Below are 24791 nucleotides of genomic sequence, written 5' to 3' on the forward strand. Positions count from 1 at the left end.
TTGTTGAACTCAACGTTAAGTCCGGAAGGCTGTAAAGTACCTAGTCGGAAGATGAGGTGCTGTTCCTCCAGTTTGTACTGGAACATTGCAGCAGGCAAAGGATGGATATGTGGGCATGAGAGCAGGGTGGTGTGTTGGAATGGCAAGCAACAGGGAGGTCTGGGACGTGCTTGTGGACAGACCGAAGGTGTTCTGCAAAGCGGTCACCCAATCTGCGTTTGGTCTCCCCAATGTAGAGGAGACCGTATTGGGAGCGTAGACCAAACTGAAGGAGGTACAAAGTGAAGTGCTGCTTCACCTGAGACGTGTGTTTGGGCCCTTGGACGGTGAGGAGGGAGGAGGTTAAGGGCAGGTATTGCACCTTCTGCAATTGCATAGGAAGGTGCCATGGGAAGGGGATGAGGTGTTGGGGGTGATGAAGGAGTGGACCAGGGTTTTACAGAGGGAATGGTCCCTACGGAATGCTAACAGAGGGGAAGTTGTCTCACCTCTTCCAAATAAAAGGTCGGGTTACGGGTACCCGCATGGGCCCCAGTTATGCATGTCTCTTTATGAGGTATGTGGAACATTCCTTGTTCTCAGGCCCCCTCCCACAACTCTTTTTTTCAGTACATCAATGCCTTTATTGGTGTTGCTTCATGCTCTCGTCTAGACCTGGAAAATTTATCAATTTTGGTTCCAATTTCCACCCCTCCATCAGCTTCACAAGATCCACCTTGTGCCATTATGCCAGAGTTGGGGGGAAATGACAGAGGATAATCCTTTGAACGTGGAGGCTAGTAGGGTGAAAAGTGAGGGCGGGGGAACCCTATCATGGTTCTGGGAGGGCGGCGAAGGTGTGAGGGCAGAGGCACGAAAGATGGGTCAGACACGGTTGAGGGCCCTGTCAACACAGTGGGTGAGAAACCTTGGTTAAGGAAGAAGGAGGACATGCCAGAAATGCCATTTTGGAAGGTGGTATCATCGGAACAGATGCGATGGAGGCAAAGGAACTAAGAGAATGGGATGGAGTCCTTACAGGAAGCGGGGTGAGAGGATCTGTAGTTGAGGTAGCTGTGGGAGTCAGTGGGCTTGTAATGAATATTGATGGACAGTCTATCACCAGAAATGGAGACAGAGAAGTCAAGGAAGGGAAGTGTTGGAGATGAACTTTGCGAAGGTGATAGAGGGGTGGAAAGTGAAAACAAAATTGATAACTTTTTCCAGGTCCAGAAGAGAGCATGAAGCAGCACCAATACAGTCATCAATGTACTGAAAAAGGAGTTGTGGGAGGGGGCCTGAGAAGGACTGGAACAAGGAATATTCCACATACCCCATAAAGAGACAGGTATAACTGGGGCCCACAGAGGTACCCACAGCCCAACCTTTTAGTTGGAAGAGGTGAGACAAGTTAAAGGAGAAATTGTTCAGTGAGAGAACAAGTTCAGCCAGATGGAGGAGAGTGATGGTGGATGGGCCTCTGTTCAAGGAAGAAGCAGACAGCCCTCAGATCACCCTGGTGGGGGATGGAGGTGTAGAGGGATTGCACGCTTATGGTGAAGCAGCAGCAGTTAGGGCCAGGGAACTGGAAATTGTTGATAATGGCGTTTGGCATCAGGGGAATCACGGATGTAGGTGGGAAGAGACAGGACAAGGGGAGAGAGAATGGAGTTAAGATGGGAAGAAATGAGTTGCTTGGGGCAGGAATGGGCTATTAGAACTTAGGCTTTAAATGTAGGCAAGATCAGCAGGAGAAAGATCCAAGACCTCTTGCCCCACTGGTAGGTCAAACATCAACAATGAACCAGAGTACTGAAAATCTGTCTGCTTCAAGTTTTGGATCACCAAGTCTGTCACAGCAACAAGGTTCAATTTTTCCCATTACAATTGTGCCATTTTGCAGCAACCTCATTCCCAAAAAGACTCATGAACCCATTACGAGCTGGTCATCGAGTGTCAACTTCAGCCCAAGCTCGGTGGCAATGGGTACCAGGAGCAGGAGTTCCTCACAAATGACAGTGAACCATGATCCTCTTGACCATTGCACAGGCATGCACCAACACCACCACACACTGTCGAATGGTAGATCCACCTGTGAAGAGGTGAGCAGCTTCAGCAGTAGTCATTTTCCCCTCTGCACCCAAACACTGGTAGACAGAGAGCTGAAAACATGAGGTGTTCTGATAACAGGACACAAGGTTAACATCTTCCAGCAGGTGATGAGTTCCCCCTGCATTGTGGAAAACGCCAATTGGTGTGAACAGCACAACCTACCCTATGGGAGCAAACGAATAATGCAAATCCGCAGTTGCCAGCTCACAGCAGTGAATGAGTACCCAACACACACTGGATAAATACTTGAAGGAGAAAAATTTACAAGGCTATGGGGAAAGGACAGGAGTGGGCTAATTGGCTGATGAGGCCAGTTCAGGTTCTGCAGACTTTATGGCATGTAGGGCATATATTGTCATGTGGGTTGTCTGGCCATATGTTATCAATTCAGGTCATGGCATGTTCTTTTTGCTGCTTTTGCTTTTCCTCTTCATTTTTAGCTCTATCAAAGAACTAGCACAGATGCAATAGGTTGAATGGTCTCCATATGTACTGTATAATTCTATGTTTCTGTGATATCAGATGTCGAAGTAGACAGCAGGCTGCAGAATGGAGTTGATTGGATAGACTTTGTGTAGCCTTGTCCACAAAAGTATGCGTTTGGAACTGCTGCTATTTAATGCATAATTACCATGACGTGATGGGATGTAATGAAAAGCTGCGCACTCTACATTCTGTAGCTGGTGTTGCTTTGCAGCAGCCACAGCCAGCCATATGTGCAGTACATAGCCGATCTGGTGATGCCTTGGCATTTAGCTGTCAAACTCCTAAACAGATACAAGCAATGCACCATGAGTGGTGGAGCTGAGTTTTACAATGGCTTCCTTCTGCTCCCATCACCAGTGTTTAAACGAAAGCTAGATCATCAATTGGGAATGACGAGTTTATGAATGTTAGATTCAGGGAAAAAAACAATCATGAGAAGAATGAATAACACCACAGCAACACACAGAACATCCTCTGCACAAGCTGTGTGAGCTATTCACAAGGTTACCAAAATCAAACAGGATAACTAAAACCTCCAGCTTTGTTCAGCAGAAGGAGTTTCAACGCATCAGTTCATTGTCTCTTCTTCACCATGTTACTTTAATGTTTACATAACTGTCCCAGTGTTAAAGCTATCAGGAAAATCTGATCTTTGAATTTTTGTAAGCAATGTTTGTTTAAAGAAATTAAATTTTTATTTTTACAGATCTTATTGCATTACAGCCTTGAATTTTTCTCTTATTCTGGTTGTTCGCTGCAGCATAATGCTGCATTATGTTAAACATAGCATAATGGCAAGTGGTTGAGGAAAGCTTATAAAATTAGACTCACTTGTTTTATATTAAATTGATAAATATCCAGTTTCTCCACCTGGCTGGAATAAACGGCTTGACATATCGACTATTTTTGAAAGTTTGTTCACAGGATGTGGGCTTCGCTGGCTGGGCCAGCATTTATTGCCCATCCCCAGTTGCCCTTGAGAAGGTGGTGTTGAGCTGCCTTCTTGAACTGCTGCAGTACATGTGATGTCGGTACACCCACAGTGCTGTTAGGGAAGGGGCTCCAGGATTTTGACCCAGCAACAGTAAAGGCATAGGTCAGTGCCCAATTTCATTCATTTTTGTAGACTTTCTGGCAGTTTGATATAACTGATTGGCTTGCTAGGTCATTTCAGAGGGCATTTTAAGTATCAACAACATTGCTGTGGGTCAGGTAAGACTAGGTAAGGATGGCAGATTTCCTTCCCTAAAAAAAAACTGAACCAGAAGGGTTTTTATGAAAATCGACAATGGTTTCATTGTGAGACTAGCTTTTTCTATAAATTGAATTTACATTCCACCAGCTGCTGCAATGGGATTTGAACCTGTGCCCCTGGAGCATTAGTCTGGGCTTTCTGGATCACTAGTCCAGTGACATTATCACTATACCACCGCCACTCCAGTAAGTCGACTAATCGACCTCTCATGTCTTCAAGTCTGCATTTGTTATGACAGGATGAGGGAAATTGGAGGGCTGGCTCTGGAACAAGCAAGAACAACATCCATTGCCATTATAGCATTACTCATTTATTGCAATGCGCAGTAGGACAGTGCCCCAGATGTGGGTGTAGAAATTTTAAATTCAAAAGGTGCGGGAAATACACAACAGGTCCAAGCAGCAACTGAAGAAAAGTCAACATTTTAGTCTTGCATATTAGTCGCACATTACATGACGATTTACACATGCAATGCACACAGTAACATCACCAACATGATGCATGTGCATTACAGGACTTGCATTCCATGATAGGTGCAGAAAGAGAGGCAACTCTGTTAACGTCTCATCAATTACATTGTTAAGGTGAAGGGAACAGGTCATGGGTACTAATTCACTTTGAGCACGTATAAATAGGGGGTAGCTGGGACACGGAGGAGAGCTGAGAGACTGAACAAGTTAATAAACTCTCTCAATAAAGAAAATCTCTGTGTCTTGGTTTCTGCTTCACCAACCGTCTTGGATTGTATTAACATTTGATGTTTGTTCTTCAAGTTGACAATGAGAGAAATGGAAGATTGTACGGTCATTCCAACCTTCAAAAGGCTGTAGACGGTAGGAAATAGCAGAGATTATTCAGATACCATGGGTCGTCAGGGGGAGTTCACATTTGGAATATCAGAATCCTGAAGATGTAGATCAATAGTAATGGGTTGAAAAGTTATGGGAAGAGGACGGGAAATTGAAGTTGAGGCCGAAATGAGATCAGCCACGATCGTAATGAATGGCGGGGCAGGTTCGAGGGGCTGAATTGCCTACTCCTGCTCCTAGTTCTTATGTTCTAATATTCAGAAGCTTTAATAGGCATGCCTCCTGAATAGAAGTTCTGATCCAGATACTTGTGAAATGTTTCGCTTTATTCATCCGTTGTGTTTTAGATTTTGAGCTGAGGATAAGTTTAATAAACAAATTGCTGGTCAAGTTAAAATGGTATTAAGCTGGGACACGGGCTGGATTTTAATTCAGTGCCAGTTATATTACGTTTATACATTTGTTTCTGCAAGATACCCTAAAATGCTCTTCTCAATGTTACAGTGAAATCATGGATAGGAACTACACAGCTGACGCTGATTTTTCAAAATAACATTGCAAAAATTCCATTCTACATTGACAGAGTTAGGTACCTGTGTGAGTGCTTTTTTTTTTTACAATTGTTGATACAATTTACAAGCACTTGTGAACAGATTAAAAGGTGCTTTAGATTTGTATTATACAGTGTACAACGCAGGTTCAAATGGTCTTCAACAAACTGTAAAACCTGTCATTTAGCTTCTGAAGTGTTTAGAACTTGCAACATACATGCACTTTCACATATGCAGGGATCCATTTTACCAAAATTATGCACAAAACCAGATATCAAGATCCCTGATTCCTGAGCAGAATGTTCCCCGATCCTTTTATGCAGAAAGGCATGGGCTGACAACAACTGAAAATCTGAGTATTGACCTTGTTCGCAGAGACTCCCTAACTCGGATTAGAACAAGGGCTTAACCTCAGGACAGCCAGTTGGTGAAAGGTGATACTGGGTCCAATCTTTACTCAGTCTTACGTTCACTTATAGAGTTAAACATTACAAGCATACACCTTCTAACTTAACCACACCACATTTTCAGCAAGTGTCTCTTTTATATGTATTTAAGTTAAACCTCAGTTAATACCCTCCATCAGCATATAATTAAACATAATTGATATACAATTAACATGGTTCAGCTACCAATTGCACTTTGTTAAATATATTTATGCATTCACAGGATACACAGCACAGTCTATCCAATGCTGCAGTAAATTTTAAAACACACAAGATTCAGTTACTCACCTCACACAATAAAGTAATCTATTGTTAGAAATTCAAGACCCCCAAGGCTTTTAAATCTTATTTCAGTTTTACTGTTGCTGAATAAACCAAAACAATTACAACAAACAGAAACTTATTTCCAATCCTACAAATGTTTTTAACATTCTAAACTCTGAAGGTGTCAGACTTGGCTCAGCTGATCACAATCTCACCTCAGAGTCAGAGGTTGTGGTTCAAGTCCCTCTCCAGAGACTTCAGCTCATAATCAAGGCCAACATTTCAGAGCATTAATCCGGAAGTGCTACGCTGTCTGATGAGACATTAAACAAGAGTCCACATGTGTCCTCTCAGGTTAGCTTACAAGATCCCAGTTCTTATTAGTCCTGGCCAACATTTATCCCTCAAGTATCACCAAAACAGATTGGCTGGATGTTTATTTCACTGCTCATTGTGGGACCTTGCTGTGCAGAAGTTGGTCATACATTTCCCTACATTAGAACAATGCTTCCATTTTACTTCAACGGCCGTAAAGTGCTTTGGGACATCCTGAGGTCAAGAAAGGAGCAAAAGAAATTTAAGTTCTTTATTTATTTCTGGAACTCATTTCAAAATTCAGAACCTAAGTTGAAGTTTTCTCTCTGCATATTTTTTCCATTTCCAAGGCCACTGTTTCAGGAGGCCTCATGCTCTAGCTATTTGCTGGTCAGCCAGTCAATTCTGTCTAGCCAATATGTGATTGCAAGGAATGTGCTTCGTCAACTACAGTTTCAGAAATCCTCCTCTCCCCAGAAGGGATGCACTCACTCACCTGGACTGGAGGCCATTCAGCTACTCCAAACATCAAATTGCATTTCTTAGGAATATAGGAGCAGCACTAGGCCATTCAGCCATCAAGCCTAATCCACCATTCAGTATGATCATGGATGATCATCCACTTCAAGGCCTTTTACCCCACACTATCCCCATATCCCTTCACATCATTTGTGTTCAGAAATCTGTCAATCTCTGCTTCAAACATACTCAATGACTGAGCTTCCACAGTCTCTGGGGTAGAGAATTCCAAAGATTCACAACCCTCTGAGTAAAAATACTTCTCTTTGTCTCGGTCCTAAATGGCTTTCCCCTTACTTTGAAATTGTGTCTCCTGATTCTAGACTCTCCAATCAGTGGAAACATCTTACCTGCATCTACCCTGTCTATCCCTTTAAGTATTTTATAGGTTTCAATGAGATCGTCTCTCATTCTTCAAAACTCTAGAGAATACAGGCCCAGTTTCCCCAACCTCTCTTCATAGGACAGTCCCACCATCCGGGAAACAAGTCCAGTGAACCTTCGTTGCAATAATATCCTTTCTTAAGGTAAGAGGACCAAAACGGCACACATTACTCTAGGTGCAGTCTAAACAAGATTCTATACAATTGAAGCAAGACTTTGCTACTCCTGCATTCAAATCCTCTTGCGATAAAGGCTAACATACCATTAGCCTTCCTAATTTCTTGCTGCACCTGAATGTTAACTTTCAGTGACTTATTGACGAGGACACCGTCCGTCCCTTTGTACATCTACACTCTCTAATCTCTTATCATTTAAGAAAAATCCTGCACATCTGTTTCTCCTACAAAGTAGATAACCTCATATTTTTCCACAATATATTCCATCTGCCATGTTCCTGCCAATCTCCCTGCAAGGAAATTGATCCCGGTCCTGTTAAGGTGTAACCTGTCCATCTTGTACAGGTCCCACCTGCCTCAGAAATCTGGTGTCCTCCCGCCAACACTGCATTAAACACTTAACCATATATTTATCAATGGCTGTCTGGGTCTTTAAGTCAACCTGCTCATGAATCAACCATTAACAGGATGCGAGTTAACTTATGAAAAAACAAAGCCTTGCATGCTCCATTTCAAAAACAAGATTACCTTATCCTTCTGTTCTCTCGAGATGTCCAAGTGCCTTTGACAACAAGCAATTGCTTCGTCAAAACTTCCAAGCACTTTCAACGTATTTCCTAGGTTGCCACTGGCTTTTGCTTCACCAATCCGATCCCCAATGGTCCTTTTGAGGGAGAAAGATCAATTCCTGATGGCTTTCTTATTCAAACTTAAATATCAGTATTGAATTTTTACAACTAAGACACCATTTATTTACACACATTGCAAACATCTACACCCAGAGCTCCAACGGTTCAGTATCTTGAGGCTAGGTGCTATGAAATGACAGAACAAGATATTCCTCCAAATTTCACCACGAATCAATGCAGAGACCTGGATGCTACTGACTCCTTAAGCTGTCTTTGTTATTGCAAAATGGTAATTTTACGTGGTGTAAAAATTTTCAGTAGAAAGGGGATGTCTTTATCCAGCATTCACAGCAGCAGAGAAGTGACTCTACCCCTGATATAGAATCATAGAACAGTGTAGCACAGAATGAGGCCATTCAGCCCCTTGAGGCTGCACTGCCTCTTTTCGATACCAATCCAGTTCCTTGTATCAATGCAATATTTCTCCTTCAAGTGTTTATCCAATTCCGTTTTGAAGGCTACCACTGAATATGCTTCCACCATGCTATTAAATAGTGTATTCTAAATCCTAACCAGGAATTGTACAAATAAGTTTTCTCCTGTCACCTCTGGTTCTTTGACAATCACCTTAAATCTATACCTCTGGTTAACAACCCTTCAGCCATTGGTAACAGTTACTCTCTATTTACGTTTTCTAAACCCTTCATTTTTTTTAAAATCACCTCTACCAAATCTCCTCTTAGCCTTCTCAGCCCCAAGAGGAGCAACACCAGCTTCTCCAGCTTACCTTGGCAAATGTGATCACCATCCCTGGAGCCACTCTCATAAATCTTCCTGGACCCTCTGTGAAACCTTCAAGTCCTCCCTAAAAGTTTGACACAAAACTGGACACAATGTTCCAGCTGGGATCGAGTCCGTACTTTATATAAGTCTAGCTTAACTTCCTTGCTTCTGAGCACAATGTCTCTCTTTTTAAAGCCCTTCTCAAGGGCAATTAGGTTTGGGCAATAAATGCTGGCCTGGCCAACAGCAAAAAGAAAGGAAAGGATTCCCTATGCTTTATTTACTGCTTTGTTAAAACGGGACTGCCACCTTGAAAGATTTGTGGGCAAACACCCCCAGGTCTCTCTCATCTCACTACCACTTCAAAGCATTTAGCTTGTATTGTCTCTCTCCTCATTCTCCTATCAAAATGTATCATCTCACACTTGTGTGCTGAATTCCGCCTGCCACGTGTTCACCCATTTCACCAGCTTGCCTATGTCCTCTTGCATGGTTAGAGCAATGGCAACACCCAATCTCCAAGATAGAAGGGTCTCTCTGCTGCTATGCCAGCCGGGTAAAGAACTCCCCATTTCATGAAACCCATCGCTGCCTCGCACTGACCAGTGTACGCTGACATCATATTGAAGTTGGGGGCAGAGAAGAAATGCCCAGCGGTCTTGACTTGGTAAAAGTTCCAGGTGCAGCAGCTTGGCAACCGGCTCAGTTTTGTGTTTTAACTTGTAAAAAGGTGCTCAATGCATTAACAACTGCTGTCCACAGTTTGTAATTAGCAAGGTGCCTGTGGTTCCAGAGTGCCTCGTGTGCATTTTAACATACGAGTTATTTAAGTCTCTCAATAAGTGCCCTCTTTTTGGGCACGGTCATTTGCAGAAGTTTCACTGTAATTACTAAACTCGGGTGCCCAGTAAAATTATGCGTGCTTCAAGCTCAGTTATATTTATGTCAGTGCAATATATTTTTTCCAACAGCAGAAAACATGCAAATCTACAAAATAGGTTTTATATTATTCCGTTACTGCACCCTTGCACAAGTCTATGAATGGCATACATTAGTTAAATGGAGAAACAAACAGGGAGCTTTATCAATAGTGCACCTTGAACCCTAACTTCTGAAGGCCACACAGCCTTGCGAATGAGTTCTCTGCAAGTCAGGTTACAAATAACTTTTAGGTTTTTCAGTTTTACCTTGTAGTGAGCTCACCTGGCCAGGGTTAGATCATGCTTATGGTATTCCAGAGCTTTGGAATACTCCTTCAGGTAAAAGTAGGCATTGCCCAGTTGACTGTAGATGGCGCTCAAAGTCTTCAAGTCCTCTGTCCCAACCTGCACAGCCGCTTCAAAGAATGCCACTCCAGCCTTGAAATCTCCAGCTTTGCACAGTCGTTCCCCTTCAAGGGCGAGCTCAAGGCACGATGCCTCCATTCTATTCATTGTAAAAAAGATATGCATACGTATTACAAACTCATTCTTTACACAAGTTTCTATTAAGTTGGTTATAGTGCTAAAAATCGTCCTGGCCCTCTCCTTGGCAATTGTTCACAGCTGATTCAGACTGTTTCGCAACATTGTTGTTTGATTTGTCTCCAAGATGAACTTCTGACCACAAATCTGCTCCATCACCAAGGCATCTACTTCCACCTCTATAACATCATCCGTATCCACCCCTGCCTCAGCTCATCTGCTGCTGGGACCCTCATCCATGCCTTTGTTATCTTAAGACTTGACTTAACGCTCTCCTGGCTGGCCTCCCATTTTCCGTGCTCCATAAACTTGAACTCACCCAACTCTGCTGCCCGTGTGCTATTTCACACCATTTTTGTACAGCAACAACAAGAACTTGCATTTATATAGCACCTTCAACATAGTGAAAACGTACCAAGGCGCTTCACAGGAGAATCAGACAAAAAACAGACATGGAACCATCTGAGGAAATGGCAGGATAGATGTCCAAATGCTTGGTCAAAGAGGTAGGTATTGAGGAAAGAGGCGGAGGTGGTTTAGGGAGGGGATTCTAGAGCTATAAGGAAACGTACAGATATATTTTAATCTCAACTTTAATTAAGTGACTTCAGTCAAAACCTTTTTCGTGACTATCACATCTTTAAACAAGCTTTGGATAGCTCTGTAGTTGCCATTTGCAATAGCACCATAACCATTTCACCAGCTTTTATTTTGACATTAACAACCGCATTTACTAGGCATGCAACCAGAGTTCAGAATTGTGAATTAACTTTACACATACAATAAATCACAATTGGGGCACCACAATTGACCTCAAAAACATTCAACTGACGAGACACTGGAGGCAAGCTGCAGGATTGGGGGCTGGGGATTGTGGAGAGGGTTGTGGGGGCGGGGGTGGGGGGGGGGAGGTTGCTGGTGGTAGAGTAGAAAAATCTCTTGGGCTTTTCACTGCTGTTCAATGCCCAGTAACAAATTCAAGTAAAAGACAAAAGTTGAGGATAGAATCAAGCCTGCAATTCACTGAGAGCTAACATGCTGGTACAGCAAGCAACTAAGAAGGCAAATGGTATGTTTGTCTTTGCTGCAAGAGATTGAGTATAGGAGTAAAAATACTACAATTATATAAAGCCTTGGTGAAACTGCACCTGAAGTATTGAGTGTAGTTTTGGTCTCCTTACCTAAAGGAAGGTAAATTTGCCATAGAGGGAATGCAACAAAGGTTCACTAAATTAATTCCTGGGAAGGAGGGATTGTCCTATGAGGAACAATTAAATAGACTGGGCCTTTATTCTCTGAAGTTTAGAGGAATGAGAGGTGATCTCATTCAAACATGCAAAATTCTTACAGGGCTCAACAGGGTAGAATTAGGGTAGAAGGTAAATGCAAAATACTGTGGATGCTGGAAATCTGAAGTAAAATCAGGAAATGCTGGTAAAACTCAGAAGTCTGATAGCATCTGTGGAGAGAGAAACAGAAACGTTTAGAGTCCGCATGACTCTTCTGAAGTAGGATCACAAGATTGTGGGTTTGAGCCTCACTTCAGATACTTGAGCGCAAAGGTCTAGGCTAACACTTAGTAATATTATCATTCTGTATAGAGGGAGAACTGCATTGCTGCAGGTGCCAGCTTTTGGGTGAGATATTAAGACCAAAGAGCTGATCTGCCCTCTCAGGTGAACATAAAGCACTCCATGGCACCATTTCATAGAAATGCAGGGAAATTCTCCCCAATGTCCTGATCAATACTTATCCCTCAATCAACATCACAAAAGCAGATTTTGTGGTCATTATCACATTGCTGTTTGTGGGAGTTTGCTGTGCACAAATTGGCTGCCGCGTTTTCTACATCACAACAATGACTTCAAAACATTTCAAAAAGTACTTAATTAGCTGTGAAGTGATTTGGGATGTCCAAATGTCATGAAAGACGCTATAAATAAATGCAAATCTTTCTTTATGCAAACATTACTGATAGCTCTAGAATTTCCAAACTTCTAAGGTATTTGTGACATCAGGTAGTGCAGGGTTCAGTTTATGCCATGTGAATATGATCCAACAGGCCACCAGTGGAAATCGCAGGGGGGAGGGCAAATCAAAGCAAATTCTCATGCATGAGTTTTTAACAGCCTGTTAAAAGTGTCATGCAAGCATAATATGCAACCAGAGCAGCACATAATCCAGTATAAAATTGGTTAATTTTAGTGCTGAATCACCACTTGTGTATCACTTAGCACAAGAGAGAAATTCCCGGAAGCAGCCTTCAACAAAACCAGATGGATGCTCCAATGATGAATGATTAGTGTACATTGTATTATATAGAATTTACAACACATTAACATGCCAGTTAACCCAAGTGGTCCATGCCAGCATTGACACTGCAATCAAGCCTCTTCCCACCTCTCCATCTAACCCTATCAATATATCCTTATATTCCTCTCTCACTCAAGCACTTACTAGTTTCCCCCTATGCTACTTACCTCAACTCCTCCATGTCATGATGAATCCCACATTCTAAGCAATCTGGACAAAGAAGTTTCTCTTGAATTCCTTACTGATTTATTGATGGCTATCCTGTATTTATGGCCCAAAGTTTTGGACTCCATCATAATTTCTGTCTGAAGCGATTTCTAATAATGTGTTCGGATATTCCTGTCTTTTCACTGCAGTTACTCTTTAAACCAAGATCGATGGTCTGTACTTTGGAGAAGCCAGATCCTTCCTGGTCAAGAACTTCTGAAAGTTACAGGCAGGAAAAGGCCATCTGGTCCATTCTGTATCTGTGAATGTTTCTCCACACCAGGCCCAAGTGTAGAGACATGAGAAGTCCTCTGACTTTACCCCACCCCCCTCCCCCCTTCGTACCAGGTGGCCAAAGTGACATTAAACTGCACATGAAATCCCAGGAACTTTGACAATTGTTATTGAACTGCACATTGTAAGCTGCAAGGGCCATAACACACTATGATAAAGGGATAGGAGTAATTGGGAGTTGTTTTCCCTGAGAAAATTGGCACTTTATGCAACTGGTACAAGTCCACTGGCATCAAAGAAAAGTAACACTCTGTGTTCCAAATGTCACTGTCTCAGGTTATCAAATGTACACTTGAGCATCCAGTTCTGTAGAAAAATCCCAATTCCACTGAAATAAAGCTGCTTGTTCTCAGTTTTAGCTGAACGCACTCCACTGGTTTCAGTGCTCATTGGACATGTTCCATGGCGCAATCATACAGAACGATTGGGTTTATACCCTAAAACAGACATGGCCTAGAGGAACATTGCAGCGTATGGGTGCAGGTCAGATGGTGGCACTGAACTTTTATTTCTCTGCAGGAATAAACAATTAATTAATATCCTCCATTAGATATGTCTTGTCAGCTCAAGGCAGCATGGAAGTAAATACTATTCATAGAAAGTGAGATGCCTCGTGGTAGCTCAACGTGCCGCCAAAAGTAACAACTAAACTGCAAGATGGGCTCAAACTGAAGTTTGGAAAATAACCAAATTGATTATGCCCAATGCTTCATCCAAGCCTGATTCAAACCCTGACAGCCTGACCACAAAACTCGAACCAGCCCCACCCAACCCTTACTCACTCACTCAATCCCCACCTCCCACCAAGATTGTACAGCCAAGACTGTGCACAACAAAGCCACACTTCCTTGTATCTTGACTCTCTTTTCCAAAATAGTATGTTGAAAAGCAGAGAGAAAAGGAGAAAGACCTCAAATTAGCCTTGCAACTTGCCTTGGTAGTCTGCACATTCTCAATGCTTGAGCACTGCAGAGTGTTGATTTCCTGGCTGCTTCAGTTGTTACTATATTTTTTTAAAGTCTACAGCACATATGGCCCTAATCTCTGGGCTGGTTGGCAGTTTCAAATAAAGCTGAGAAATTAGGCTGCAAGTCAAGACTAAAACCTTCACATGATTAAATAAAAATTTGAAAAGGGAATACTGCAGTGCAAGTACTTCTTACATAACCTGAACTGTCAACTTGTCTGAAACAAAGAGCATATGTCACCAGCTTGTCCCTCCATCCCCAACCCTTGAAGAAAAGTACTTCCATTTATGTATCACCATCAGGATATCTCAATATGCTGCACAGGTAATACACCATTTTTATATGTGGTTACTGCTTTAGTAGGCAGCAGCACAATGTTGTATGTAAGTTCTTGCTATGTGCAATGTGAGGAATGGCCAATTACGAACATAGGAACAGGATTCAAGGCGACTAGCAAAAGAATCAATGGCAACATGAGGAAAAACCCTTTTTTTAAAAACAGGAATGTACTGCCTGAGAGTGTGGTGGAGGTAGATGCAATTGTAGCTTTCAAAAGGGAATTGGACAATTATCTGAATAAGAAAAAATGCAGGTCGACAGGGGAAAAGGCAGATGTGTGGGACTCAGCAAGTTGCTTTTGCTGAGAGCCAGGACAGACATGACAGGCTGAATGGTCTCATTCTGTGGTGTAACCATTTTATGATTCTATATTCTACAGGAAGGGGTCGTTCAGCCCCTTGAGTCTCTTTTGTCAGTAAATCAGATCACGGTTGATGTGCAACTTGACTCCATCCATCAGTCTTGGTACCACAAATCTTAATACCCTGGCCTAACAAAAATCTGATATCATTTTTGAACCCTTATCCACCCCCCTTAACCTCAACAGCTTTTGTTTTGCAAGGAGCGGTGGTGGTTTGGGGGCGGGGGGTTGGGGGGCGGGGGGGGGGGGGGGGGGGGTGTCAGGTGGGAGAGTGGTGTTTTCCGGATTTCCACTATCCTTTGTAGTGGCTCCTGACACCAAGCTGCCTGGCTCTAAGGTTACGACCCCTTGTTCTGAACTCCATAAAGACCCAATGTCATATGAACTGGGTTGAGCTGTCATGTTCGCCGCCCACATGGTGGAATAGCTCGCTGAACCAAGGTTTACACAAAGTGTCACTTGCCCCAGGTGCAACCTGCTCCTCATAATTCAAACTTGCTCCTTGCATAAGGAGCAAAAGTCAAATCCAAATTTCAAATAACAAATAACACAATGTTGGAATTTAGTCTTATAAAAAAAAATACACAAATTTAAATGAAGTGACTTCCAATTATGAGTTAAATACTGAAGAAAGGGAAAAAAACACGAACAATGGACAAAGGCAATCTCAAGTCAAGTTAAAAATGATAAAAGGTAAATGAAAAAGGGTTTAAGATGATAAAAATAATCCATAGGAGAGAAAGGGGTGGAAATAATTAGCAAACCAACAAGTGTCCATCAGATTGGGGATCCGTTGCTACAAATCAAGACCGAGATAACGTTTAATGCAGTCGAATAGATGAAAGTTCTAAAAAAAAGAGCTACCCTATGTCCCCTGGCCATTAGATGCAATCTCATTTAACATATACAAATCATTCTCTATATTTTTCCTTCAAAACAGATTACCAAAGCTGTCCGAGTGACACCATAATCAGTGCAACAAGCATGAGAAGTGGTTTCGGTACTCACAGAATCCCCTCTATATGCACGGTCAGGATGTACAGGCCCAGTATTGTGTTTGTGCCCTTTGAAGATACTACTGGTGAAAGCCTCTCAAAATAAAACCCTGAGGCTTACTCCCAACGTCATGCAAACATACCACACAACCATCATCTGTTTCCATGGCAACCCTGCAAATGCAGTGTTAGTTACCAAAGTATTTACGTACCTGTAAATCCATTGGAGTTTAGTTTAAAAAAAATACCCCGGATGTGAGGTTTCATAGAAATATTCATTAGAATCAAGGGAAGAAAGAGTCAGGCAACATTCACTTTCTTCTGATTCACAGAAATGGGGAGATTGGAACAATGCTTCCTTTTCAATGTTTGCTGTTGCTCGGGTCTAAACAGCAGTGAAAAAGACCATGCCCTTTGCAGTGAGAAACCAAATTTGCAAATGCAGTCTCTACTCATTCTGTAATTTTTATTACAGAATGTACAGAATATATATGCACTAAATGGTGAACTGTCCTATGAACTTGAGTCAGAAATAACCTGAGACAAGACATCCACAATTCAATACAGCTTGAGGTACTACATCTTTGGTTTTACACGCTGGGCTTTCTCTCCCCTTCGCTCCAAAACTTAGCTCTTAAAGTTGCTTCATGTGAACTTAAATCGCACTAAATTCCAACCTTGCGTTTTTAATTTGATTTTATTTTTAAGTCATGTGTGTCGCAAACATGGATTATCCCTCATCACATGACCTCACAAAATGCAAACATCTGAAGAATCCAACACCATAATATTGGAGAAAGCTAATAATTCAGAAAGAACACTCATTGCCATGGGCAATCAACAGGAACAGTGACACCAGGTAGTATGTTTGAAGTTTGAAATCAGCTTTGTTTGACGTAGCATCTTATGCTTCACACTTTTGTCTGAACCACCTTCATTCATTTTTGCCCAGTCATTCACTTAGAGAGAAGCATCATCTTCTGACAAAAGGGAAACTCAGTTCCAAGGAAATCTGTAGTAAAGATGCCACGACTGTTAATTCTCTGGCACAAAAATAAGTAAAAAGGAGGCTGGGATGGGAATAAGGCCATTAGGGATTAGACAGGATAATACCACATGCATTGATGGGGGAGAGGATGGGAAATAATAAATAATTATTTCACTTTGATTTTTACCGGGAAGACAGAAGAGGTAGGCATGACATTGGATATTGAAATTAGTAATGAAATAGATGCATTTAAAGTTTTAAAAAAAGGGCGGGGGGATGTATTAATTAAACTAACCAAACTCAAAAAACCATCCATGGTGTGGATGGAATGAACCCACACATTTTAAAATAATTTAGGGAAGAGAAAGCAGAGGCATTAAGTATGAGAGATAATAATTCATTGAAAAAGGAGCATTGTTGGAGCACTGGTGCTTAGCCACTGTAATAGTTTTAGTTAAAAGGAGGATGGAACATGTCCAAGGAATTATAGACCAGTCAGCTTAACATCGGTGTTGGCAAAAATAATGGAATCCATATGAAAGAGAATGGAAGAACATCTAGAAATTAAAAAAATATAATGAATAGTCAGTGTAGATTTCAAAAGGGAAAATTCTTGCTAGTTCAAATTTATTGAATTTTTTGAGGTGGTGACAGAGAGAGTGGATGATAGTAATGCAGTAAATGTAATTTATGTGGATTTTCAAAGATCTTTCACATGAGTATTGCTGAAAAAAGACATGTTGTTTATGCTTTTCATCTTACACACATTATCAGGCTGGCCAATTCAAATGTAAAGGGAACAACAATTATCCTCTTCTCATGAAGTATAAATTGTTGTGCCCTTTACATTTGGTATTCTTGCAAATTGTCCTGATGAGTGCAAGACAAAAAGCTTTGACAATGTGTCTTTCTTCAGCAATACTCGAGATTTTTGTCACAGTGTTCCATGGACACCAATAAATAACGTCAGAGAATTCAGAGTCAGAAAACAAGCAGCAGAATGGATGGCTAGCTGGCTTGAAGGCAAAAAGCAAAGAGTGGAAGTAAAGGGTAGCTATTCACTGTGGTGGAGGGTGGACAGTGATGTTCCACAAGGATCAGTCCTGGGGCAACTGCTGTTCCCAAGTTACATGAGCAATTTGGAATCAAAAACAATTTCTAAAGTTGCAGATGCCATCAAATTAAGGGGTGGGGATAGTTAGTACTGAGGGGGAGTGTAACAATTTACAGGAGGACATTAATAAACTTGCAGAATTGGCAAAATGAGGTTCAACATAAATTAATGTCGAGGGAGTACATTGTAGAAGGAAAGTGGGAGGGCAGTGGTGTCAGGTGGTTTCCTGTATGACTTGGAATGTGCAAGGTGGGGTAGAGGAACAAAGGAATCTTGGTGTACAAATACACCAATCAATAAAAGTCACGGTACAGGTTAGCAAGGCCAAAAAATAATGCAAACAAAGCACTAAGAGTTTAGTTCTACAAGAACTGATTTGAAAACTAGGTTAGTTACACTAAATCTGTATCGAATCTTGGTTGGAGATCACACTTCCTAGTACTGCATGTTGTTCTGGTCACTATATTATATAAAAGGCCATAGAGACACTGGAGAAGTTACAGAGAAGACTTGCAAGGATGATAACAGAAATATGTGGGTATATATATCAGGAAAGAGCAAACAGGCTGGGTCTCTTTTGAAAAAAGGTTGAGGGGTGACTTAACAGACATCTTAAAATTTATGGAAGATTTTGACAGAGTGGATACAGAGAACATTTCCACTTGTGGGGAAGAGCATAACTAGAAGCCATCAATATAAAATGGTCACCAAGAAATCTAATAGGAAATTCAGAAGAAACTTCTTTACCCAGAGAGTACTGAGAATGTGGAACTAGCTATTACAGGGAGTGGTTGAAGCAAATAGTATAGATTCATTTAAGGGGAGGCTAAACAAGCATAAGGGAGAATGGGATCAAGGGTTATGGTGTTAGATTTAGATGAGGGAAGACAGGAGGAGACTTGTGTGGAGCATTAATACCTGCATAGGCTGGTTGGGCTGAATGCCCTGTCTGTGTGTCATATATCCTGTTTCTTATGTCTTAATTAAGAGCATCTGAAATAGGATCATGACTGATCTTCGATGTCAATCCACTTTCCTGCCTGATCCCCATATCCCTCGATTCCCTTGGAGCCCAAAATTTATTTTGCACTGAGACAGCACCTTTAACAAAGTGAAACATTCCAAGATGCTTCTAAGGAGACAAAATTTTATGCGGAGTCCCTTATAAGAAGTTATTAGGGCAGGTCAAACACTTGGTCAAAGAGATGGGTTTTGAGGAGAGAGTGAGTGTTAGAGGGGAGGAGAGGGTTAAGAGCTGGAAGAGATTAGAGAAATGTAGCTGAAGAGAAATATTCAAGCTGCTATTACATTAGACCAAGACCAGTGCTAATAGTGCTTGTTTCTGAGTTAGGAGCCTCACTTATTAGACTGCAAGTTTGGAAATATGGTCATTGGGAAACAGTCACCTAAACAAGCCTTCAAGCAAAGTACAAGTACAAATATGTTTAGCGCTGGATTGCGGTGCATTAATTCAACTTGAGTATTAAGTCATAAAAGAGACCGCGAGTATCAGTTAAAATGTTTATGTTGCGTTGACATGTTGACAAGAGTGAGATGCTGTAAAGGCAGAGAAGGCTCAACTAGCTGTGGTCTATAACCTGCTTCTACACAGTGAAAATTGATGTAATTCTATGAATTTAAAGCAGAGATGAAAATGTAAGTATAAGGAAGTTGGAGGGAGGTCAAGAGCAAACTTGCTGAGAAAGAAAACATGACCAAATAACATTTAAATAGCACAAGACAATTAAAAAAAAACACCATGGCCAGAGAGAGCGAGCAGGCATGTAGAATGCATGGATCCTGTTGTCAGATGCTTCATTTCCTAACATCACAAGGCCATGAAAGGCATTTTGTAAGTTCAAGTATGTTGACAGGTTTATTGGACACCTCAATCTTATTTACTATTCTCACATTGTTACTTCCGCTGCCTACATCCTAAACCTTGACTACAATGATTCATTGCTGCTGAGCTCAAATTTCATATCTGCAAATCAACTGCCCAGGAAATTTGCATAAAGAGGTATAAAATGTAGAAAAACACATAATGCTAACAGCAGAACTCATTTAAATGAATGAATCCCGGTGCTGTTGCAGGAATTGTCATCTTCTAACAAATTGGGAGTGTTTTTGTATGTTTTATTAACGTCACAGTTTCTCTTGTGGAATTTTTCCTGGTTTTCCTAAGATCAAATACTGTCCGATGTTCATTCGATAGGGCCTAAGGCTGTGCATAGAGATGTGGTCTTGGAGGTTGATAGCTTTGGAGCTTGGCAGGATGGTCATCCCAGGCTTTGAAAATGTTACGAAAAGGGCAAGACTACTAAAGGGGTAGGAGTTCCAGCAGTATTGCTGAGGTGTGGAAGAGGTGAATTCTAGCAGAACTGAGGAATAGAGGATTACAGGGTCTGGCAGGACAGACAGGGATACAGTCTGGTAATAATCTAAAAAATATAACTCTTGTAACTAGAATCAAGGGCAACAGACACTTGGTAACAGCACCACCTGCGAGTTCCCCTCTAAGTCACACACCACCCTGACTTGGAACGATATCACAGTCCCTTCAGTGTCACTGGGTCAAAAATCTAGAACTCCCTCCCTAACAGCACTGTGGGTGTACTTACACCACATGGACCTGCAGCAGTCCACCGCCTGCTGAAGGGCAATTAGGAATAGGCAACAAATGCTGGCCTTGCCAGCATGTTCCAATATCCCATGAAAGAATAATTATAATCAATACTTTTCCTGCTTTTTGCTAAATTTTCTTCTGTTACATGGAGCAAATGTGTGATATGACAGCAGAGTGTTATTAGGTTTAGCAGCAGAAAAAGAGGGCAATTAAAGCCAGAATTTCAGCTTTTGTCAGCAAGATTGACAACAAAATATGGCAAAAAAGTGATAACTGAATTGTGAAAGATGCACCAATTCTACTCAGGTTACTAGTGAATTGCTTGTAGCAATCCAGAGGATGCATTAATAATGAAGAAAGATCATGGTTTGCTGTAAAAATACTGAGTAATACTGTGCACTGAGATTTTTAAAATTTTGCGATTTTCATAATTAACAAACGTTTAGTGCTGCAAATCATCTGCCTTTGCTTTTGTATGATCGTGCTCTCAAAGTTTAAAAGTTTCCATGCTAAATTTCAACACAAAACAAGATTCCTAAATTAATCCACGAGCTTATGTCCAAATAATTTAGAATGAAATCACAAATTTTGCCGTAGCCTAACCTGAGAGATGTTTCAACGCCTGCACTGATACATTTCTGAGCTAGACATGCTGTCCAAAATAAAAATTGAACATTTGAGACTAGCAAGCTTATATATCAAAATTTACCCACAATAAAGTTTAAAAATAATTCACTAACTGATTTTCAATTCATGGGGGGAGGATCAGGGAAAGTAATTCAGAAATCCTGTGACAGCTAAAGAATTATTCAGGGGAATCGTGCAAATCGCACGCTCCGAATAGAGCATATTAGGAATTGCAGGCACTACTTAAGTCACTATGGGATAATATCCACTTTGAGCACTATTTTCAGCCAGTAAAAAAATTAATGAAGGCATCTCTGTTATTGTGGGGCTGTCTTCTCCTCAGGTTATTTCCCACCCTTTTTTTTTAAAACTGTTTCTCTGTGGATCTAGACACTGCTGCCACCATCTGTTATCATTGGGTTGTCCTGGAAGACACTGGGTGTCTTACTCTTAGTAAGAGATCTGGCTGGAGGCAAAGATCCTTTCTTCAAAGTCTTTTATTTTAATGATTAACTATTGCAGAACATTAGGACAGAGCTACTTCTCTTCCGTCAAGTTCTACTCACTCACCTGAGTGACATCAGTATGACATGGCTTCTTACGCACATGCTCAGTAGATACTATTAATGCTAGAGTTAACCCTTAACTCTACAGTGTCAAGACTGGTGACACTCTCGACCTCTGTCAGGAAGATATAATAATTTTCATAATGTTATTGGAATTTATTGTAATGTAGAGTAATAGTGGGGTCTGGGTGGGTGTGTGTGTGTGTGTGGGGGGGACTTAATTGAATTAAAGGCAGCTGGTTTGAAGGCTTTGATGTGCCAGAATATAAGCTAGGTTTAAAAAGGTTAAGTAGATAAACATGGGGGAAATTTTAGAATGTGAGGTGTAAAGGGAACATTTGCATTTTAAAATAAATCAGACTGGCTTGAATTCGAAAGAAGGGGTGAAATGTTACACCTCGCCTGGAGAAATTAAGAAACAGTGCTTTTATTTTTCCCAAAGATGACTAACATTAGTGCTATGATAGATTTTATTATTAGAGCGGTAATGTCCAAAGATATAGTGAAACAATGGGAATTTGCATTCAAAGGGGAACATATGTATAAAGGAGTGAAGGTTGTGTGTAAGGGCAGGCATTCTAAGATCTAACACAAGTGTGAAAAGCCTCCAGCATCTAAGTCTCCAGCTGCTGTCTACAAGAACATAAGAAATAGGAGCAGGAGTAGGCCATTCAGACCCTCAAACCTGCCCCGCCATTCAATAAGAACATGGCTGATTTGCGCCAGGCCTCAGCTCTTCTTTCATGCCAGCTCCCCATAGCCCTCAACTCCCCGATATTTCAAAAATCTATCTACCTCCTTAAACACTTTCAGTGATCTAGCCTCCACAACTCTCTGGGGTAGAGAATTCCAGACATTCACTACCCTCTGGGAGAAAAAATTCCATCGCATGTCAGTTTTAAATGAGTGCCCCCTTATTCTGTAACTGTCCCCTAGTTCGAGATTCCCCCATTAGTGGAAACATCTTCTCAACATCTATCCTGTCAAGCCCCCTCAGAATCTTGTATGTTTCAATAAGATCATCTCTCATTCTTCTAAACTCCAATGAGTAAAGGCCTAACCTGTTTAGCCGTTCTTGATAAGTCAACCCCTTCATCCCAGGAACCAGCTTAGTAAATCTCTTTTGAACAGCCTCCAATGCCAGTATATCCGCTCTTAAATACGGGGACCAAAACTATACACAGTACTCCAAGTGCAGACTCACCAACACCCTGTACAGTTGTAACAAGGCTTGCCTATTTTTAAACTCCAACCCCTTAGCAATAAAGGCCAAAATTCCATTTGCCTTCTTAATTACTAGCTGCACTTGCATGCCAACTTATTGTATTTCATGCATAAGGACACCCAGATTCCTTTGTGCTGCATTTTTTTGGAGTCTCTCTGCATTTAAATAATAGTCTGCCTTTTGAATTTTCCTACCAAAATGCATGATCTCACACTTTCCTACATTAAACTCCATCTGCCAAGTTTTTGCCTTCTCATTCAACCTGTCTATATCCCCTTGCCCATTCCTTATGTCCTCATCACAACATGCCTTCCCACCTATTTTTGTATTGTCAGCAAATTTGGATACATTACACTCTGCCCCCTCTTCCAAGTCATTAATACAGATAGTAAATGATTGAGGCCTGAGGACTGATCCTTAGTGCACTCCATTATTTACTTCTTTCCAACCCGAAAAAGACCCACTGATCCCGACTCTGTCTTCTGTGTGTTAATCAATCCTGAATCCATGCTAATACATTACCCCCAATACTGTGAGCTCCTATCTTGCGCAAAGGGCTGAAGCTGAGGAAAACTCACTTTGAATTCGACGGTTTGTGGTAGTGTGTTACTTTGCCTGAAATTTTTAAAATCCATGTGTCTCACTGTTGCCTTAACAGAGGTGTAACTGGGGTTTAGATTAATTAGGGGGTTTAGAAGTTATCATAGTGGTAATTTGTAGATCTATGTGCTTAAAATCATTTCTTCTATTAATAAAAGGTTTAATTTAGTTTTATAGGAAACCTATAAGACTTGGTGGCCTCCTTTTTACTGAATTCAAAGCCCGCACCTCGAAATAAGTACAAATTGCAAATAGTTGTGGCACCTGCTTCAATTTTCCCTCTGGGATTTGGGTAGCTTGGCATTTACCATCCGCCTGCCACAACAGCCTCCAAATCAGAAATAAGTTCAATTCCCATTCCAGAGATTTCAGCACAAAATCTAGGCTGACATTCCAGTGCAATACTGAAGGGAGTGCTGCACTGTCAGAACTGTCATATTCCAAATGAGACATTAAACTGAGGGCTAGTCAACCATCTCAGGTGGAGGTAAAAGATCCTATTCTGAAGCAACATCAATAAGAAAAAAAACAAAGTATCTGTTTGTTATCTCATTGCTGTTTGTACAAGCTGGTTGTGAGAAAATTGGCTGTCTACATTGCTACAGTGACTAAACTTCAATAAGTATTTCATTAGCTCTAAAGCACTTTGGGACATCGAGGATATGAAAGGTGCTGTGTAAGGGCAAGTCTGTCCTTTACACCAGGACACCAAAGATAACATTAAAACAGTTTGCTGATAAACTTATCAAGAAATGTACAATTGTTTAAATGCTTTCATATTAAACATTATTTTGAGCCTGAAGTTGATAGAGAAAATGGTGAATGTAAAATTTTCTGAGCGACATGATTAGCTTGCTTCTCTTTTGTTGCCATCTCTTTTGCTGTCATCGCCTGACTGGTCATTAAGGGCTGCTTATTTCCAGAAACTCTCCTGGGTAATTTTTAGACCTCTACTCTTGACTTTGAATCGATCATTCCTTACCTCTTCTGGTGTTTGTCATGTGGTGCCATTGTGTGACACAGGACATGTAAAACTACCATGACAAGCAGCATGCACAGAACTTTATAATTGGGAAGGATATATTTAGTGGATGGACAGAAACCAATAACACCACTTTAAGATTATAGCTACAAGTGTTTAGAAGTATTTTCATTTTTTAAAAATCCAGCATGTTTTTTAGTTACATAGCATTAATAATAGTTCCAAAAATACTTCCAATATTTAAGGGTTTGCTTCCCTGTCACACGGTGAGATTGGAGAACTTGTGCAGAATTGCTGCAGGATCTATCAGAAAAGCAACATGAATAGATACAAGGTTCACGTGAAAGAATTAAAATTGGCTACAAACAGGTTGAAACAAAAAAGGTTGTTGAATTAGACCTAGTTAAAGAGCACA

General features: G+C 41.1%; 1 protein-coding gene across 2 annotated transcripts in view; it reads right to left on the minus strand.

The window, feature by feature from the left end:
* gpsm1b (G protein signaling modulator 1b) overlaps window positions 1-24791 on the minus strand; it is a 248555-nt gene that overhangs the window by 162866 nt on the left and 60898 nt on the right. For both annotated transcript variants that reach the window (XM_041194228.1, XM_041194230.1), the window contains exons 3-4: window positions 9912-10133; window positions 7825-7960 (exon numbers count right to left, since the gene is read on the minus strand). In XM_041194228.1, the coding sequence (XP_041050162.1) occupies window positions 7825-7960; window positions 9912-10133 (358 nt within the window). The remainder of the gene's footprint in view (window positions 1-7824; window positions 7961-9911; window positions 10134-24791) is intronic.

This window comes from Carcharodon carcharias, chromosome 8, assembly GCF_017639515.1.
Source record: "Carcharodon carcharias isolate sCarCar2 chromosome 8, sCarCar2.pri, whole genome shotgun sequence".
Lineage (NCBI taxonomy): Eukaryota > Metazoa > Chordata > Chondrichthyes > Lamniformes > Lamnidae > Carcharodon > Carcharodon carcharias.